This window comes from Cucurbita maxima, unplaced genomic scaffold (assembly GCF_002738345.1).
Source record: "Cucurbita maxima cultivar Rimu unplaced genomic scaffold, Cmax_1.0 Cma_Scf00022, whole genome shotgun sequence".
Taxonomy (NCBI): Eukaryota; Viridiplantae; Streptophyta; class Magnoliopsida; order Cucurbitales; family Cucurbitaceae; genus Cucurbita; species Cucurbita maxima.
In genome coordinates, this window is record NW_019272038.1 from 2,322,253 (window position 1) to 2,338,404 (window position 16,152).

A 16,152-nucleotide genomic window follows, 5' to 3' on the forward strand; every position below is an offset into this window, starting at 1 on the left:
CCAATATCAAAAATAAAATTGATATAAAATAGAGTTTGAGTTATGGATGCACACGACTTGAAAAAGTTCAAGTTCACAATCCAACAGTTTATTCTCCGGTTACGTGTTAGGATGCATAAACAATAATTAAAGAGGGTCATAACTTTGATGAGATTTGCACAAATGCTCCCTTGAACAGAAATAATTTCAACTATGGACCCCATTTCTACTTCCTTCAACACATCTGAATCTGACAAACATTGTTCCAATAATCCCAAGGAAATCACCAGAATATCGATACATATTTTTCCAATACACAGATCTTATCAAGAAATAAACCTTCAAAACTCAATAATGGAAGATATCAGCAGTGGCCATGATCGGCTGGTTGACATACAGAAAATTCATCGAGTTCATGAAGCTATCGGTGGCCGCATTAGTCTGAATCTGAAATGCTTCCTCCTCCGCTTCTCCAAATCCGCCATTGTTGCCGCCAATGTCGATGCAATTAGAGATCTCCTCGAGCGATTGCAATCTCTGCGTCAGTTCCTCCATTTGAGCTCTCAGAACCGAGTTCTCTGCCTCGACGTTCATATAAAGCTGCGATGTAATGTTGATATTCGAAAGAATCTGAGCGTTATCCTTCCGTAATCGAGCCACTTGCGCCATCAATTCGTCCAGATGCTGTTGCTTCCGCATTCGAGATCGCCTCGCTGATTCACGATTCGATTGCATTCTTTTTCGTTTCCTCTGATCCATCAGAACCTGCAAATCCTCTTCAGAGCCTGAGTTTAGAAGCCTAGTGGAACCAGAGGAATTTCCGCTCGAAGAATCCATAGAGATGGAGATGATAGATGATAACAATGCAATTTACAGAAGAGCACAACACAAATTACAGAATATCTAATCTACCGCAGAAAGAAAAAAGAAAAAAAAACCTAAATCGAAAACGAAAATAAGAACAATACAAAGAAATTAACAATCTCCGAATCAATAACCGATCTGGTAATCTTGATAATTTCAGGCAGAGAAATGGAGGAAGTTCACGAGAAGACGTAGAACCAGTAGAGGAAGACGACGGAGAAAGATTGAACCAAATGCGTACGGCGTCGGAGAGAAGAATTGATCATAAAACCGGAACGGAGAATTTCACTGAGAATCGGAAACATGAATCTGAAACATCGAGAACAAGCGATTAAACATCTAAGAGGAGAAGCGACGAGGTAAGGGAATGAGATTCCGAGAGAACGGCGGAAATCCGACGGCAGATAGAGAAAGAGCGGCGGAGACGAGAGGAGACGGCTGGAGAAGCTGGGGAAGGGTGAATTTATAGATGAGAAAATGACGGGAAATGATTGTAAAATACGAGAAAATTTAGGAATAAAATAAAATAAAATAATTAATGAAAAAAAAAAAAAAAAAAAACAAAAAGTGCGGAAAAAGGACAAAAATTTCCTCCAACTCAATTGGGTCCGGCGGGATATACCAAATATATATTTTTAATTAACAAAAACCTAATTTTTATAAACCGTGCACCCGAGCGATTGAGCTTCTCGATCAAAAATATATATTTTACCTGATTGAACTATGCTCGTGTTAATTAGTTAAGCCAATATACAAAACCCATATATAATCTTTTATGTACGGTATATTAATCGTACAATATATTCAATAGAACACACACACATACAGAAGGATCAATATTTGAAACACGTGAAATGCCCATACGTTTTGTAATGTACATCGAATAACGAGCACGTGGTCAAGTTTAACAGTATACCCATTGTCCCCACATAATTGAGACTATAGAACATGAAATCTTTTTAAAGTGGGACAGACGTATCTTTGTCTATAAATGTTTTTTTTAAGGATTTTGAGATTTATTATAATACTAAATTAATGACTAATTAATCTAATAAACTGTTTCCTCAGATCCCATATCAGTGGGACAGGGGGACGAAACATTCTTTATAAGGGTGTGGAAACCTCCCGCATTTTAAAATCTTGAGCGGAAGCCCTGGGAGAGAAAACTCAAATAAGACAACATCCACTGGTGATGGACTTAGACGTACACGGTTACATGTTTTTATTTAGAGACCTTCTTACTCGATGTTTAACTTAATTTTGTTACACGGGACCATAGATATTGGACCATTGGACTCTATTAGTAGTATTGGTCCAAATTAATCGACTTTTTTTCTTTTAATCTTTGACCAATGTTATTTTTCTGTTTAAAAAATAGGTTTGTCCCGTAAAACTGTTGTTGTCAAAATTGAGATAAAGTAACCTATCTGACCATTTCCTAACGACTAGAGTAGAATTTGTTTGAAATAGGAAGAATGTGGCTAGCAATAGAAGAAGAAAAACGATACACTAGTATGATGACGGTCACACTAGCTCGGATACTTAACTAAACAAAATTTGATTTAGATATGAAGAGGAAATTGTCTTCTCGATTAAAGAAGCATATTCATATGTCTATTTGAATTAGGGTTTCATTTGTTTCTTTTCGAGTTAGGTTAAAAAAGGGGACAAGACTAAGCATTTGACACCCGAGTAAAAAACGAGTACATGAATGAACTGAGACCACATTCAAATGAATCAATGAGGTGTATTTTTCTTTTCGGTGGCTCGATTAAAAGAACTTCATCTTGAAAATTTTCTTAGAACTCATATGAGTGATGACAAAACATGCTAAAAAGACTCATGTTGGTTTGTGGGGATGTCGAGGTCAACATATGTCGAGTCTAAAGGCATGCAAGTGAGTACCCTTTATGAGGTCGACCCAAGTGAATTTATGCTTCGGTCAAAACTCTCTTTTGCTTGGCTCGGTTCTTGTCTAAGTTGGATAAGAAACTCTCTTAAATTTAGCCAATTTATTTTATCGGTGGATAATCGTTACGTAAATATTTGGTTATATAAATATAACCACGACAAATTATTAAACAAAAATACATATTTTAAAATATTATACAAAAGATAAAATATCGGACAAGAGAACGAGACGTATACGACTTGAAACCAATTAAATTAACACTATATATTAATATTTCTATGGACACGACATTCAATAATATAAAATTTTACTTAAAAAAAAAAACTATACTAATTCAATTCTAAAAAATTAAGATAATTCATAACTTAATTAAAAAATTATTAAATAAAAAAAAGGCAAAGTTACTGTTTAGCCCCCCTCTTTTTCACTGTCAAATCTACTTGAATACTCGCACGCTGATTCCGATTCTGATTCTATTTACAGTTTCCCACAACTATCCCACTTCGGAAAAAGAATCCAATGAAGGGGGCATTTATGTCTTTTCCTTTTATAATTATTTAATATAATTTTTATGTCCAACCGTCTATTTAATTTTAATTTTAACTTACATCCGACTAATTTAATTATAAAAATATTTAAAGATAATGTCACCTACTAAATAAATTAATATATGGATTAAAATTATAATTACTTTGACAAATTTAATATAGATAAATTGAAAATTAAATGGACAGTGATATATTTGGTAAATAAATAAAAATAGAAAATAAATTAGGGACCCTACTATAAAGGGTAAAATATAATTATGAAATTAGGCGTCATCCCCACCCTAAAAAAGAAAGAAAAACAAAAAGAAAAAGAAAAGTGATTTTGTGGGGACGGAAAATCTTTATTGTTGATGTCCACAAATTTACAACGACGACGACGTGAAACTCTAATTTATAGATTAAAAGAACAAATTTTGAGTGAGCGATGACTACCACAATCAGCCGTCTCATCACTGACCGCTATTTTTTCTTGGTGGGAGTGAACAATGTTTTTTCTGGCGTTCCTTTCTATTGATGAAGAGGTGACCTCGTGCTCCTCAAGAAATTCAGGCAAAGGTCCTCCCGAGCCCAAGTTTACCGGGGATCTTATAGGAGCACCCAATCAAGGTCGCCACCCTCGCCCTTTAGAGATAAGGGCGAAACAACTCGACCAATAGAGAGAGAGACGCAACAAAAAGTCTTCAAAAAAAGGCGCGGTAGGCCTCAAACTCATCCAGAGTTGGAGAATTACGGAGTTTTATCAATTTTGATGAATTATTATTTATTTTTATTAACTATAAGAATTGAATCTAATATAAATTAAGATTTAGTAAATGCGTACAAAAAAAATTATATAAATAATATTTAATTAAAATATGTTTACTCGTGTTAGGTGAGTGGCACGTGTGATAGATCTTATTTATTTATTAAATAAATAAAGGTTACAGCTTTGTAGGAATTTTATTCACTTACTTTTAGTATTTAAATTATGTAAATTAAAAAAAAAATGATACTAAATAAATATTTTTAAAATAAAGAGAAAATATGGTGCACAACATATATTATTGTACTTTTGTTAATAAATAAAATAAATTACTTTCCGACATATATTATTGGAAAGTAGAGTTTGACCAAAATTCTAAGTCATATGAATTAGAACATCGAACAGAGAAGATTTATTAAATAAAAAAAATATGAGGTGGCAATAAATATCACTTATTTTTTTTATTTTTGTTAGTTGAACTGGATTATTTATGTCATTTCTTATTTTCTTGAATTTGTATTTAATAGTTTTTATTGGTAGTTTTAGATTATCTTTTTGACCTATTTAGAGCCATGTAATATTCAATTTTAAAATGACGGTGGAATACTAAAAATCGATTCATTAGATTAGTCATGATCAAGTTAATTCTGGAGTGAGTCGTCTTGGAACTTTGAAATTAAGAGTGACCATCATAGATTTCAAGTTCAATCTAAGAGTTATTCATCCTTCTAACCCACTCTTGATTGAAATTATTGGTTAAGTTAGTTTTCATGGTTAAGGACCTCTAAATTTGCAAAATCCAGTTGATTGACACTTATCATTTAGTATCAGAGCATTTGGTCGATATTTTTTGCGCTTATCATATATAATATTTATTAATTAGATAATAATAATTAATTAAATAAAAGAAAAAAATTTTATATTATTATTTATTTATTTATTTTGGGGAAATTAATGAGGCATATTGCTTGAATTATTGAAGAGGGGTAGGTTAAAGTATTGAAATATTTGTACCATATTGTGTCTGTCACTAGAGATATCTGAACCGAAAGTGGTAAAAAAAAAAAAAAAAATTATTTTTTTATTTCCGATCATATCTAAATATTATGTGTTAATATTATTTTCTAGCTTAGAATATTATATTTTAAATACTTCTAAATAATTTGAGACAAAACACATTTAATAAAAAAAAAAAAAAACATTATTTGAGTTATTCATTTTTTTTTTCTAATGTTTATTTTTATTTAATCATGAAAATGCTTGAATTTTAATTTAGTATTTTACCCTTTATATATATACATTAATAGATGTCCTTTTTTAAGCAATAAATAATTCATTAATGAGGTCGGTTTGTTTGTTAGTTAATTTCATTTTTTTAATATTTTCGGAAAAATAAGTAAATGTTTACTTTTTTTTTACACTATGGACCCACATGTAGTGGGTGAATTTGATTGTTACTATTAATATAAAAAATGATTTGATCCAAATAATTCATGCATAGATATATAAATTTACATAAGACTGAACCATGAAATATTTAAATATTTAATCTCTTTTTATAAATACGTTAATTGAGATTAATATTTCATAACATGATTATATATGATTTAATATAAATTTACATAATCTGTCCTTTGATTTTAATGAATGAAAATGACTTTTGTAATTGATTTAATGTCTACTATTTGTACTAGTAATATGGTTACTAACCATTAGAGTTGACCTTAATGGTGGTCAAACGTGTTAGAGGTGGCTACAAGAGTTTAAATTTGTCATGGTTATGAAAAACTCTAGGAATCTGTGAGATCTCACATTAGTTAGAAAGGGGAACGAAATATTGTTTATAAAGATGTGGAAACCTTGAGGGAATCTCAAAAGGGAAAGCTCAAAGTGAACAATATTTATTAGCGGTGAGCTTAGGCGGTTACAAATGGTATCAGAGCCGGTCATCGGGCGGTATGCCAATAAGGACGTTGTGCTATGGATTTTGAACATTTCTTATAAGGGTGTGGAAACCTCTCCTTAGTGAACACTTTTAAATCCTTGAAGGAAATCCCAAAACGGAAAGCCTAAAGAGAATCATATCTACTAGCGGTGGGCTTAGGCGGTTACAAATGGTATCAGAGTCCGTCACTGGGCAGTATGTAGGACGTTGCACTGTGGATTTTGAACATTCCTTATAAGGGTGTGGAAACCTCTCACTAGTGAACGCTTTTAAGTCCTTGAAGGGAATCCCAAAACGGAAAGCCTAAAGAGAACCATATCTACTAGCGGTGGGCTTAGGCGGTTACAAATGGTATCAGAGTCCGTCACTGGGCAGTATGTAGGACGTTGCACCGTGGATTTTGAACATTCCTTATAAGGGTGTGGAAACCTCTCACTAGTGAACGCTTTTAAATCCTTGAAGGGAATCCCAAAAGGGAAAACCCAAAAATAACAATATCTATTTGCGGTGGGCTTAGGTTGTTACAAATGGTATCAGAGTCTGTCACTGGGTGGTATGTCAACAAAGACATTGCACCGTGGATTTTGAACATTCCTTATAAGGATGTGGAAACCTTTCTATAGTATACGCGTTTTAAAACTTGAACTGTTACCGAACCAGTCGGTATTTAGTTCGTTAGTAACCAAAAGAATCTATCAGCCTAACTTCAAAACCCTAGATTCATTTAGCAAGTTCCATTAAAGTTATGATTCAGACTCCATTCAGCTTCATGTTTGGTAAAACTGTATGAAAGTCAATGGTGTTTGACAGCCTCCATTCCATTGTCCTTTTGAGCTTCACTTAAAAGTAGGTAGCAAGCAGACACTTCCATGGTTCCATGTCTGTTCATAATGTTCATGTTCTTCATCATTTCTACCAAAACTTAAAGGTGGATTCTTTGTTGATCTTTTATTTGTGGTGTAGAATGAACCCAAATGGAATCCTGTCGCCATGGGAAGATCTTTAGCTTCAACTTGGCTGCATTTTGGTGGACAATGATGGGGTTTAGCAACAGCCACAAGAATGGATAAAGATGTCAAGACAACAATGATGTTCTAAAAATCTTGTCCTTTTCTTTCCTTAATCTTCTCAAATTGTGTTTACCAACTAGTTAATCTTAGAACTTTGATAAGTTTAAGGATAAACTTCATTTTGATTTTATTTTTGTAGTGTAACGATTTATGCTCCGAATTTAGAATTCAAATTTAGTACCGACAGCTTTGACATTCCTCTGCATCCCCTAGAATATGGTCAGGTTCCTTCGGAATTTGAATTTGATACTTAATAGCCCCGACATTCGTTTGTATCTCCTAGAATATATGGCCAGGTTCCTTTGGAATTTGAATTTGACATTTGATAGCCTTGACATTCCTCTGCATTCCCTAGAATATGGTTGGAATTCGAATTTGACACTTGATAGCCCCGACATTCCTCTACATCCCTTAGGACATGATCACGTTACTTCTCGTTTTTAAGAGTGAAGACTATTCCCACAAACTAACCTAAGTTCTTATGATTGAACCCCCGAAAAGGAACTTGCATTTTGTTAGCATAGAGAGTAATTATCAATTTTTCAAGTCTTTTTTAACCAGTCTATCCTCAAGATCGCTTCATTCGAATGTGGTATCGATTCATTTATGTATCACTCTTTTACTCGATGAGTTTAGTAGATTTTTTTAGAGGACCCCACGATGGCAAATAAAACCTTTCCTAAATAAGTTTATTCCTACATCGTTCTATCGATGCACTCTACCACTGAATTAATATCCGGTTGTGCGAGCGATGCCCTATCTTTTCGAATTTGAACCAGCAAGATATACAAACTACAATATGGATACCCAATTGTAGAAAAATGCAAGGCTAGTGGAACTTTTTCCTAACGTACAACAAACAAGTGTGTCAAAAAGAAAGCTGAAAATGGTAACCCAACAACAGCCACTAGGTTTTTGTGTGGCTGAGGAAGGCCATATATTATTACAGCCATAGTTTCACTACAAAACAATGTGCCCAAGCAAGTTCGAAGAGTTTGACCTAAATTTGGGTAAAATTTTACGAGCTTACATCGAAATACTTCTTATTTTTAAAATTGCAACAATTCGAACCCACAGCTAATAGATATTGTCCGTTTTAGTTCGTTACATATTGTTGTTAGTCTCAAGATTTTAAAACTCATCTACTAAGGAGAGGTTTCCACATTCTTACACGAAAAGTTTGTTCCTCTCTTCAACTAGTGTGGGATATCACAATCCACCTGTATTGGGGCCCAATGTCTTCGCTAGTACATCGTTTCGTGTTAATTCTGATACCATTGGTAATGGGTTAGTTCCTCTCTCCAACCAATGTGAGATATCCACCTGTATTGGGGCCAAACGTCCTTGCTAGCACACCGATCAGTGTCTAACTCTGATACCATTTGTAATAACCTAAGCCCACGCTGACAGATATTGTCTGTTTTGGCTCGTTATGTATTGAAATCAACCTCACGGTTTTAAAATGTGTCTACTAGAGAGAGGTTTCCACATCATTCAGAACTTTTCTTTCCCTCCAACCCAATGTTGAATCTCACAAATATTTTTTATAAAATGATATTATTTATTACATTTATTTTAGAAGTATTTTAAATAGACAAAACACACAATCCCCGAACAAATATTCAATAAAGTCTCAACTTATACAAAACCACGTAAAAATTAAAATACCATGGTTCCACATACTCAAAACTACGACGGGATGCTGCCTACAATTAAAATTCTGGTTTTTATGGCAGTTGTGTTCTTTTATGCAAGAAGAAGACTTCGAAAGAACAAAGAACTTTAGTCGTTGATTTTCTTTCTGTCACGATAAAAGTAACTACTTCAACTTAAAACACTCGAATTAAACGTTCATATTAGAACCATGCATAATAATAGTAAAGACCAAAATAATTATTATAACGACCCATGTCCGAGATTCCGATCAAGATTCATATTTTTGTCATCACACACATACATTCTAGGAAAATACAAAAGAGATCACCCAATATATAATTGGGTCAAGCAAACAAACTTAAGTTTAGAGTTTCTAAGCCACTGAAAAAGAGAGTGCATCTTGTTGGTATAGATAGTGACTTTCACTTTCCTAAATCTTTCGTAGTCATCTTATCCTTACGATCGCTCTCATACAAATATGGTCTTGGTTCTTTTGAGAAAAAATGAAGATTTTAAATACACAATTTGAAGTTGCACGAGCGTACCTCAATTATCAAAATATTACTTACCTCTTTAGAAATTAAAAGCTCAAACTCTTCTAGCCGTACAATCTTAACGTATATATACACATACATACATACATATATACATGAATGCATATAGACATGCAAAATTACTCAAATTTTAACGTATGCATACATGTATGTATGTACGTGTGAGATCACACATCGGTTGGAGAGGAGCACAAGGTATTTTTTTATAATGGTGTGGAAACTTCTCCCTACTAAGAACCTCAAAAGGGAAAGCCCAAAGAGGACAATATCTATTGATGATGGGCTTGAACTATTACAAATGGTATCAGAGTCAGACACCAGGTGATGTGCTAATGAGGAGGCTGAACCCTGAAGTGGGGTGGACACAAAGTGGTGTGCCAGTAAGAACATTTGGCTCCGAAGGGGTGGATTGAAGATCCCACATCGATTGGAGAAGAGAACAAGTACCAGCAAAGACGCTGAGCCCCAAAGGGGGGTAGATTGTGAGATCTCACACCAGTTGGAAAGGAGAACGAAGTATTTTTATAAGGGTGTGAAAACCTCACCGTAGCATACGCGTTTTAAAAACCTTGAGGAGCCATATCCGAACTTGGGTTGTGATCCTTGCTACTAAAATTTAAAAGAGACTTCAAAAAAACCAAGGCAATTGTCCTCTTCCTTCATTCATTGTTCTTAGCTCTCACTTGTCTTAATTACTCAAAATCAGCAACATTGGGGAAGTTTGGAATACAAGATTGCATGCAAAATTAGCATTATCTAAGAAACATTCTAATTCACAGACAGAAACAGGTTCCATAATCCAAACCAGCATATACCTATTTACAAGCACAGACAAGACCAGCCAAACAAGGTTCTTGAATACCAGAAAGACAGACATGCTACAGCAGACAAAACCCTCTTATGCATGCTTGTTTCAACATTATTAATTATTACAAGACAACCATTTTCCCCAAGTGATGATAATGGCAGGGCGGTCAAAGGAAGTTACCTGATAATTACCAAGCTGTTCAATATAGGAAGGAACTGACTGTTTGTCACCATCGCCACCTTCCAAGGTCTCTAAGCTGGATCGAGAACGAGGGATTGGTCAAGAAAACACCACGGTACCACTCGTAGTAGGTTCGGGGTGGAAACATTTCATTTCTGCGTGCTCTTCCAGACCTTCGGGATGGTAATGAAGCATTTCTTTCCACATCATCTCTCGTATCATTTCTTCTCCAAGTTCCTCATCTATGTCGAGGTCGATCGGTACCTGAGCTGGAGGGTTGTTGTTTGGATCATACAGTGGAGACATGAAAGGATGTTGCAATGCTTCAGTTACACTGATCCTCTTTGATGGGTCAAAGACAAGCATCTTTTGTAGCAGATCGATTGCAAGAGGATGAGCATTTGGATAAAGACGGGAAAGCGGAGCCCCGGGAGAGTACTGAAGGGATTTTATGTACCTCCTTGCCTTTGGATTGTCTATAAACTCGAGATCTTCCTCTCTTTGGCTACCCAGTATGTTAATTATCAGTTTGAGTTGATTCAAACATTCAGTACCTGGGAAGATAGGTTTCCTACCAAGAAGCTCGGCAAAGATACATCCAACAGACCACACATCGATCGATGTCCCGTAATTCTCACAGCAGAGGAGCAATTCTGGGGCTCGGTACCAGCGAGTAACGACATACTCTGTCATGAATTGATTCTTGCCGTTGCTCGTACGGGCTAACCCGAAATCACATATCTTGAGGTCACAATTTGCATTGACAAGGAGGTTCCCAGGCTTCAAGTCTCGATGTAGGATGTTTGCAGAGTGCAGATACTTTAATCCTCTGAGCAACTGCACTAAGAGATTTGAATTAGCGGGAAGCAAAGTGTCCAGTGAATAAAGAAATTCAACTATGCAAGCACATTGGAAATAGCTAATTGTCATCAACTGCATTCATGGAAGGTACTAAATAGAAAAACAATTCATATAATTAAAACCTTTTATTGTTTAGATACTAAATAAATACACGGTTCAAAAGGTTCATGGCTAAATTTATAATTTAATTAGAACCGTCTAAGCTCACTGCTAGCAGATAGTGTCCTCTTTAAGTTTTTCCTTCCAGGCTTCCCCTCATGGTTTTAAAACGCATTTACTAGAGAGAGGTTCAACACCCTCATAAAGAATGTTTTGTTCTCCTCTCCAACCGATGTGGGATCTCACAATGCACCCCCCTTCGAGGCCGTGCGTCTTTGTTGGCACTCGTTCCCCTCTCCAATCAAGGTGGGATCTCACAATTCACCCTCGTTCGAGGCCCAGCGTCTTCACTGGCACTCCGCTCAGTGTCCCCTTACAAGGCTTAGCGTCCTCGCTAGTACACCGCCCAATGTTTGGCTCTAAGACCATTTGTAACAGCCCAAGCTACTGCCAGCAGATATTGTCCTCTTTAAGCTTTCCCTTCTGGGTTTCCCATTAAGGTTATAAAACGGGTCTGCTAGGGAGAGATTTCCACGTCATTATAAAGAATGCTCCGTTCCCTCTCCAACCAATGTGGTGGATCTCACATTAACCTAAAATTATCTTGATTTTAGATAATATACGCCCAGATCTATGTCGAGGTATGTCGAGGTAATAGCATTGATAAGTGCAAAAATAGAAACAATCAGCATAACTTGACATGTCCAAGAACAGCTAAAGAGTGTACAGGAAGAAAAAACAATTTGAAACTATAAAGGCTGTGGCAGCTGTGGCAGCTGTGGCAGCTGTGGCATGGCAATTCAGCATGGCCAGTCAGTTGCTTACTGTTCCTCATTATTTGACATTAATAATCAACAATTCAGGGAAATTTCCTAAGCTACAGTAATATGGGTACTACTCCTATTTATTATCAGTCATGTCAGTATCTTTTAAGAATGATGTAAGGTCCTGCAACATAAAAGCATTAATTAATAAAGCAAAAATTATAATGTGAATGGAGGGAGTATGCATATTTGATCCTATATTGGTTAGAGAGGGAAACGAAGCATTCCTTATAAGGGTGTGGAAACCTCTCCCTAACAAATGCATTTTAAACCCGTGAGGCTGACGACGATACGTAACGGACTAAAGCGGACAATATCCATTAGTGGTGGGCTTCGGCTATTACAAATGGTATCAGAGTCAGATACCGAGGAGAGAGCCAACAAAGACACTGGCCCCAAAGGGGGTGGATTGTGAGATCCAACATCGGTTGGAGAGGGGAACGAAGCATTCCTTATAAGGGTGTAGAAACATTTCCCTAACATACGCATTTTAAAATTGTGAGGCTGATGGCAATACGTAACGAGCTAAAGCGGACCATATCTACTAGCGGTGGGCTTGAGCTATTACAAATGGTATCAGAGTTAAACACCAGACGGTATGCCAACAAGCATGCTAGACCCCCAAGGCGGGTAGATTGTGAGATCCTACATCGGTTGGAGAGGAAAACGAAGCATTCCTTACAAGGGTATAGAAACCCCTCCCTAACAAATGTGTTTTTAAAACTATGAGGCTAGTGGTAATATGTAACGGACTAAAATGGACAATGTCTACTAGCGGTGGACTTACGCTATTACAATGCACTATGGGAGTAACTAGAAAATTTTCCCGTCAAATGGGTCAATTCTACTACAAAAAGCTAAGATGGGTTAGGATATAATGATGGTGCAAACAAATCTAATCTCAAGAAGGCGCTTTGGCATGAGACAAGAACAACCGGATGCTCGGGGTAAAGAAAATGTAACATCGAAACAAAGTTACTATATCAGCATGCAGATCTAAATTTGGTGATACATAACACCTACCAGTAACAAATCAGAGCAATTTGCAGTTGTTTATCAAATAAATGGAACTTTTTTGCTCAATTCAGTAAAGAAACAATATCACAATAATCTAAAAGATACTGTGAATTTCATGTATTGATATCAAAAGAAATGTATCATACTATCAATTAACCAAGTAATGAAGACAAATGATATTATGATCCAGAAGAAAGGCAAGAACATCAAACCTGAAAGAGAAAATATTGGCAGTGATCATTGGTAAGAGTCTGCGAGGACTTAATAATCTGATGAAGATCCGTATCCATAAGTTCATAAACCAAATAAACATCTTTAAAACTTCTCCTATGAATAGGCATCATAACATCTTTCAAACATATCACGTTTTCGTGACGAAGATGCCTAAGAAGCTTCAATTCACGCAAAGTTCGAAGCGCATCGATACGATTCTCAAACGCATTATGTATCCTCTTTATCGCAACTTTCTCGTTCGTTTCCCTATTCACAGAAGAACACACAATACCATATGCCCCTCGACCAATAGGCTTAATGGGTACATATTTAGTATCAATCTCAAATAATGTTTGCCACATTGAATAGTAATGCTTCCCTTGGGATCTAACCCCATTTGGAGGCTCAACTGGCGTAGCCATTCCCTGAAAATCAAAGCAAACCCAACAAAGTTCACTTCCTAATCAACAAATGCCTTCAAAATCAGCTAAGAAAACTAAACAAAACGATCACATCAGTCATATGAAGCTCAACAAAAGCCACAAACACTCATTCTAAGTCAAAACTACAGAATATTGGATCAAAATGTTGGAACAATCCACTGAACTATAAAACAATAGCCACCAGTTTGAGAAATTGCTTACCAATCACTACTTGTTCTTAGACCGGCAAATTTCTCGGAAAAGGGTTACGAAAAGTCAAGCCCTCGTCCTTAGTTTCCTGCTACATCGCTTTCTGCTATCCATAACCATAAGAACTCCAAGAATACAAACAAAATTAAGCCCCAAAGCCTTGAAGAAAGCGGAAATCAGTAGATCCCATGATACAATCAGAAGAAACGGAGAAACCCCAAGTCGGGGAAAGTGGAAAAAAAAGCCCTAAATTAGAAGAATCCCAGCTCGAATTGGAAGCAGAAATCGTGGAATCGAGTGAATTTAGAGTAAATAAGTGGAAATATTTGCTAATACGATCCAGTTTCTAAATGAGTCGCAGTCAACGAGGACTCCAAATGATTTTTTTTGGGTTTGATATTGAGCCCCATGCGGTGCGAAGGAGAATCCGAATTCGTCTGCCGCAGCTGCGATGAAGAGCCAATTAGAAGGTAACACGCGTGGGTTTTGATTGGTAATCAAATATAATGAATGGTATGTGGATTTGGATTATTACTTTTTGTAATCTTCGTCGAACCCATTTTCTTGCACGGATGTGGATTGATAAATATCTAATAGATTTTATGAACACCTGGTTTTGTTCGTATCATATTGGCTTAGTCAAAAGGTTAGAAATTACTATTGTTATTACCATATTAAATATAATGTAACGACTCGATTTTTCTCATACGTGCTGGTCAAGACCGTTACTAAAAAAGCTAGTCATTTTAGTACTGAAATTCAATAAAAAAAAAAATAGATCAAACAGTTACTAAAAAAAATATGCTCGGGTACCCCTCTAAGTCTAATAATGATTTTAGCTCGTCGTAGTATAAGGTATTTGTATGACAAAATCTAATGAAAATTTTAGTTGTTTTTTAGTAGAATGTATATGTGATCGTCGGACTTGACCTTAAACTCTTTTTTTCCGACCTATTTGACTTTCTGACCATTGTTATTGAGATCAAATTCCTCGACCTGCTTGGTCCAACGAAGATATTTTTTTAACTATTTAGTTTTAAGTATAACTATTTAAAGATTTGAAGAAAAAATAAACAAAATAATAATAATAATAATAATTTTTTTCCTTAAAAATTGGAAAATAGTAAAACAATAATAATAAATAAATAAGCCCAAATCAAGCCCAAGCCCAAGCCCACCAAAATAATCGGGAGTATTTATGCCAAAAATATATTTTTCAAGTCATTTAACAAATAAATAAATTTATTTATTTATTTGACCAAATAATGAGATATTAACTCCCTCAGAAAAAAATAATTAAATAAAGACATATTTATTTATTTATATTATATATAATTAAAAGAAAAAAAAGGCATGGGTTCGTTATTGCCAAAATTTGAGGTACCGAGCGGAACAAGAATTATGTATGCCCTCTTTTGAATGCTGACATGGGTCGAGGAGAGGTTCTCCTTTGTTCGTGTTGACCTTTTTCTATTAGTTGAGAACAACTTTTTATACATGTGTAAATGTTATCTATAATAAAATTAATAATAATTTAAAGATTTATTAAATTTTAAAATTAATAAATAAATAAATAAATAAATAAATGTTACTTACTTTATTGGGCATGTGAAGTTATTCTATAGTTGAATAATATATCGAGAAAGTCTAATTTAGATTTGACATGATCATAACTTTTTTTATGCATAAGAATTTTCTTTATCACCTAACTATTATAGATTAATATTCCCCATTACTCCATTTTTTATTATATATATATAATATTAGCTCAATTTTTTTTTAAATTATTTTTTAAAAAAAAAATATGTAACAATATATGTAGATTCGAGAGTATAATAAACATCTTTTATGATTTTTTTTACAATTTTAAGTTTATATGCAGAGTAGATATTGTCCGTTTTAGCCTCTTACATATTTTATATATATATATATATATATATAAATATCACATAATATATTTAGATTTCAGAGCCTAATAAACATGTTTTTGTAATTTTATTTTAAATTTATAATTTATAATGCATGGTAGATATTGTCCGTTTTAGCCCATAGTAAAGCAAAGTTTAATATATCTATTATGATTTTTTTTAAAATTTATAGCTTATATGTATAATAGATATTGTCCGTTATATATATATATATATATATATATATATATATATATATGATTTAGAATCTAATAAACATATTTTTTATGTTTAAAAAAATAATTTATATATACAACCAATATGGTTGATTTTTAGTTAAT

At 34.6% G+C, this 16,152-nt stretch overlaps 2 protein-coding genes across 2 annotated transcripts; both read right to left on the bottom strand.

The window, feature by feature from the left end:
• Positions 1-66: 66 nt before the first annotated feature.
• Positions 67-1,303, bottom strand: LOC111496343 (bZIP transcription factor 44-like). The gene has a single exon (XM_023146762.1). The coding sequence runs from the start codon at positions 814-816 to the stop codon at positions 328-330; it is 489 nt and encodes a 162-aa protein (XP_023002530.1). The 5' UTR covers positions 817-1,303; the 3' UTR covers positions 67-327.
• Positions 1,304-9,990: 8,687 nt separating this feature from the next.
• LOC111496235 (mitogen-activated protein kinase homolog NTF3) lies at positions 9,991-14,344 on the bottom strand. The gene is made up of 3 exons (XM_023146609.1): positions 13,917-14,344; positions 13,272-13,697; positions 9,991-11,095 (listed from the first exon to the last, which is right to left on the bottom strand). The coding sequence occupies exons 2-3, from the start codon at positions 13,692-13,694 to the stop codon at positions 10,358-10,360; spliced, it is 1,161 nt and encodes a 386-aa protein (XP_023002377.1). The 5' UTR covers positions 13,695-13,697; positions 13,917-14,344; the 3' UTR covers positions 9,991-10,357.
• Between the last annotated feature and the right edge of the window lie 1,808 nt (positions 14,345-16,152).

Excerpts from the sequence above, each read along its gene's own strand:
- LOC111496343 (XM_023146762.1), bottom strand. The coding sequence starts at position 816 with ATGGATTCTTCGAGCGGAAATTCCTCTGGTTCCACTAGGCTTCTAAAC.
- LOC111496235 (XM_023146609.1), bottom strand. The coding sequence starts at position 13,694 with ATGGCTACGCCAGTTGAGCCTCCAAATGGGGTTAGATCCCAAGGGAAG. Across the intron at positions 11,096-13,271 it reads GCCAATATTTTCTCTTTCAG|TTGCTCAGAGGATTAAAGTA; the intron begins GTTTGATGTTCT and ends CTCTTAGTGCAG.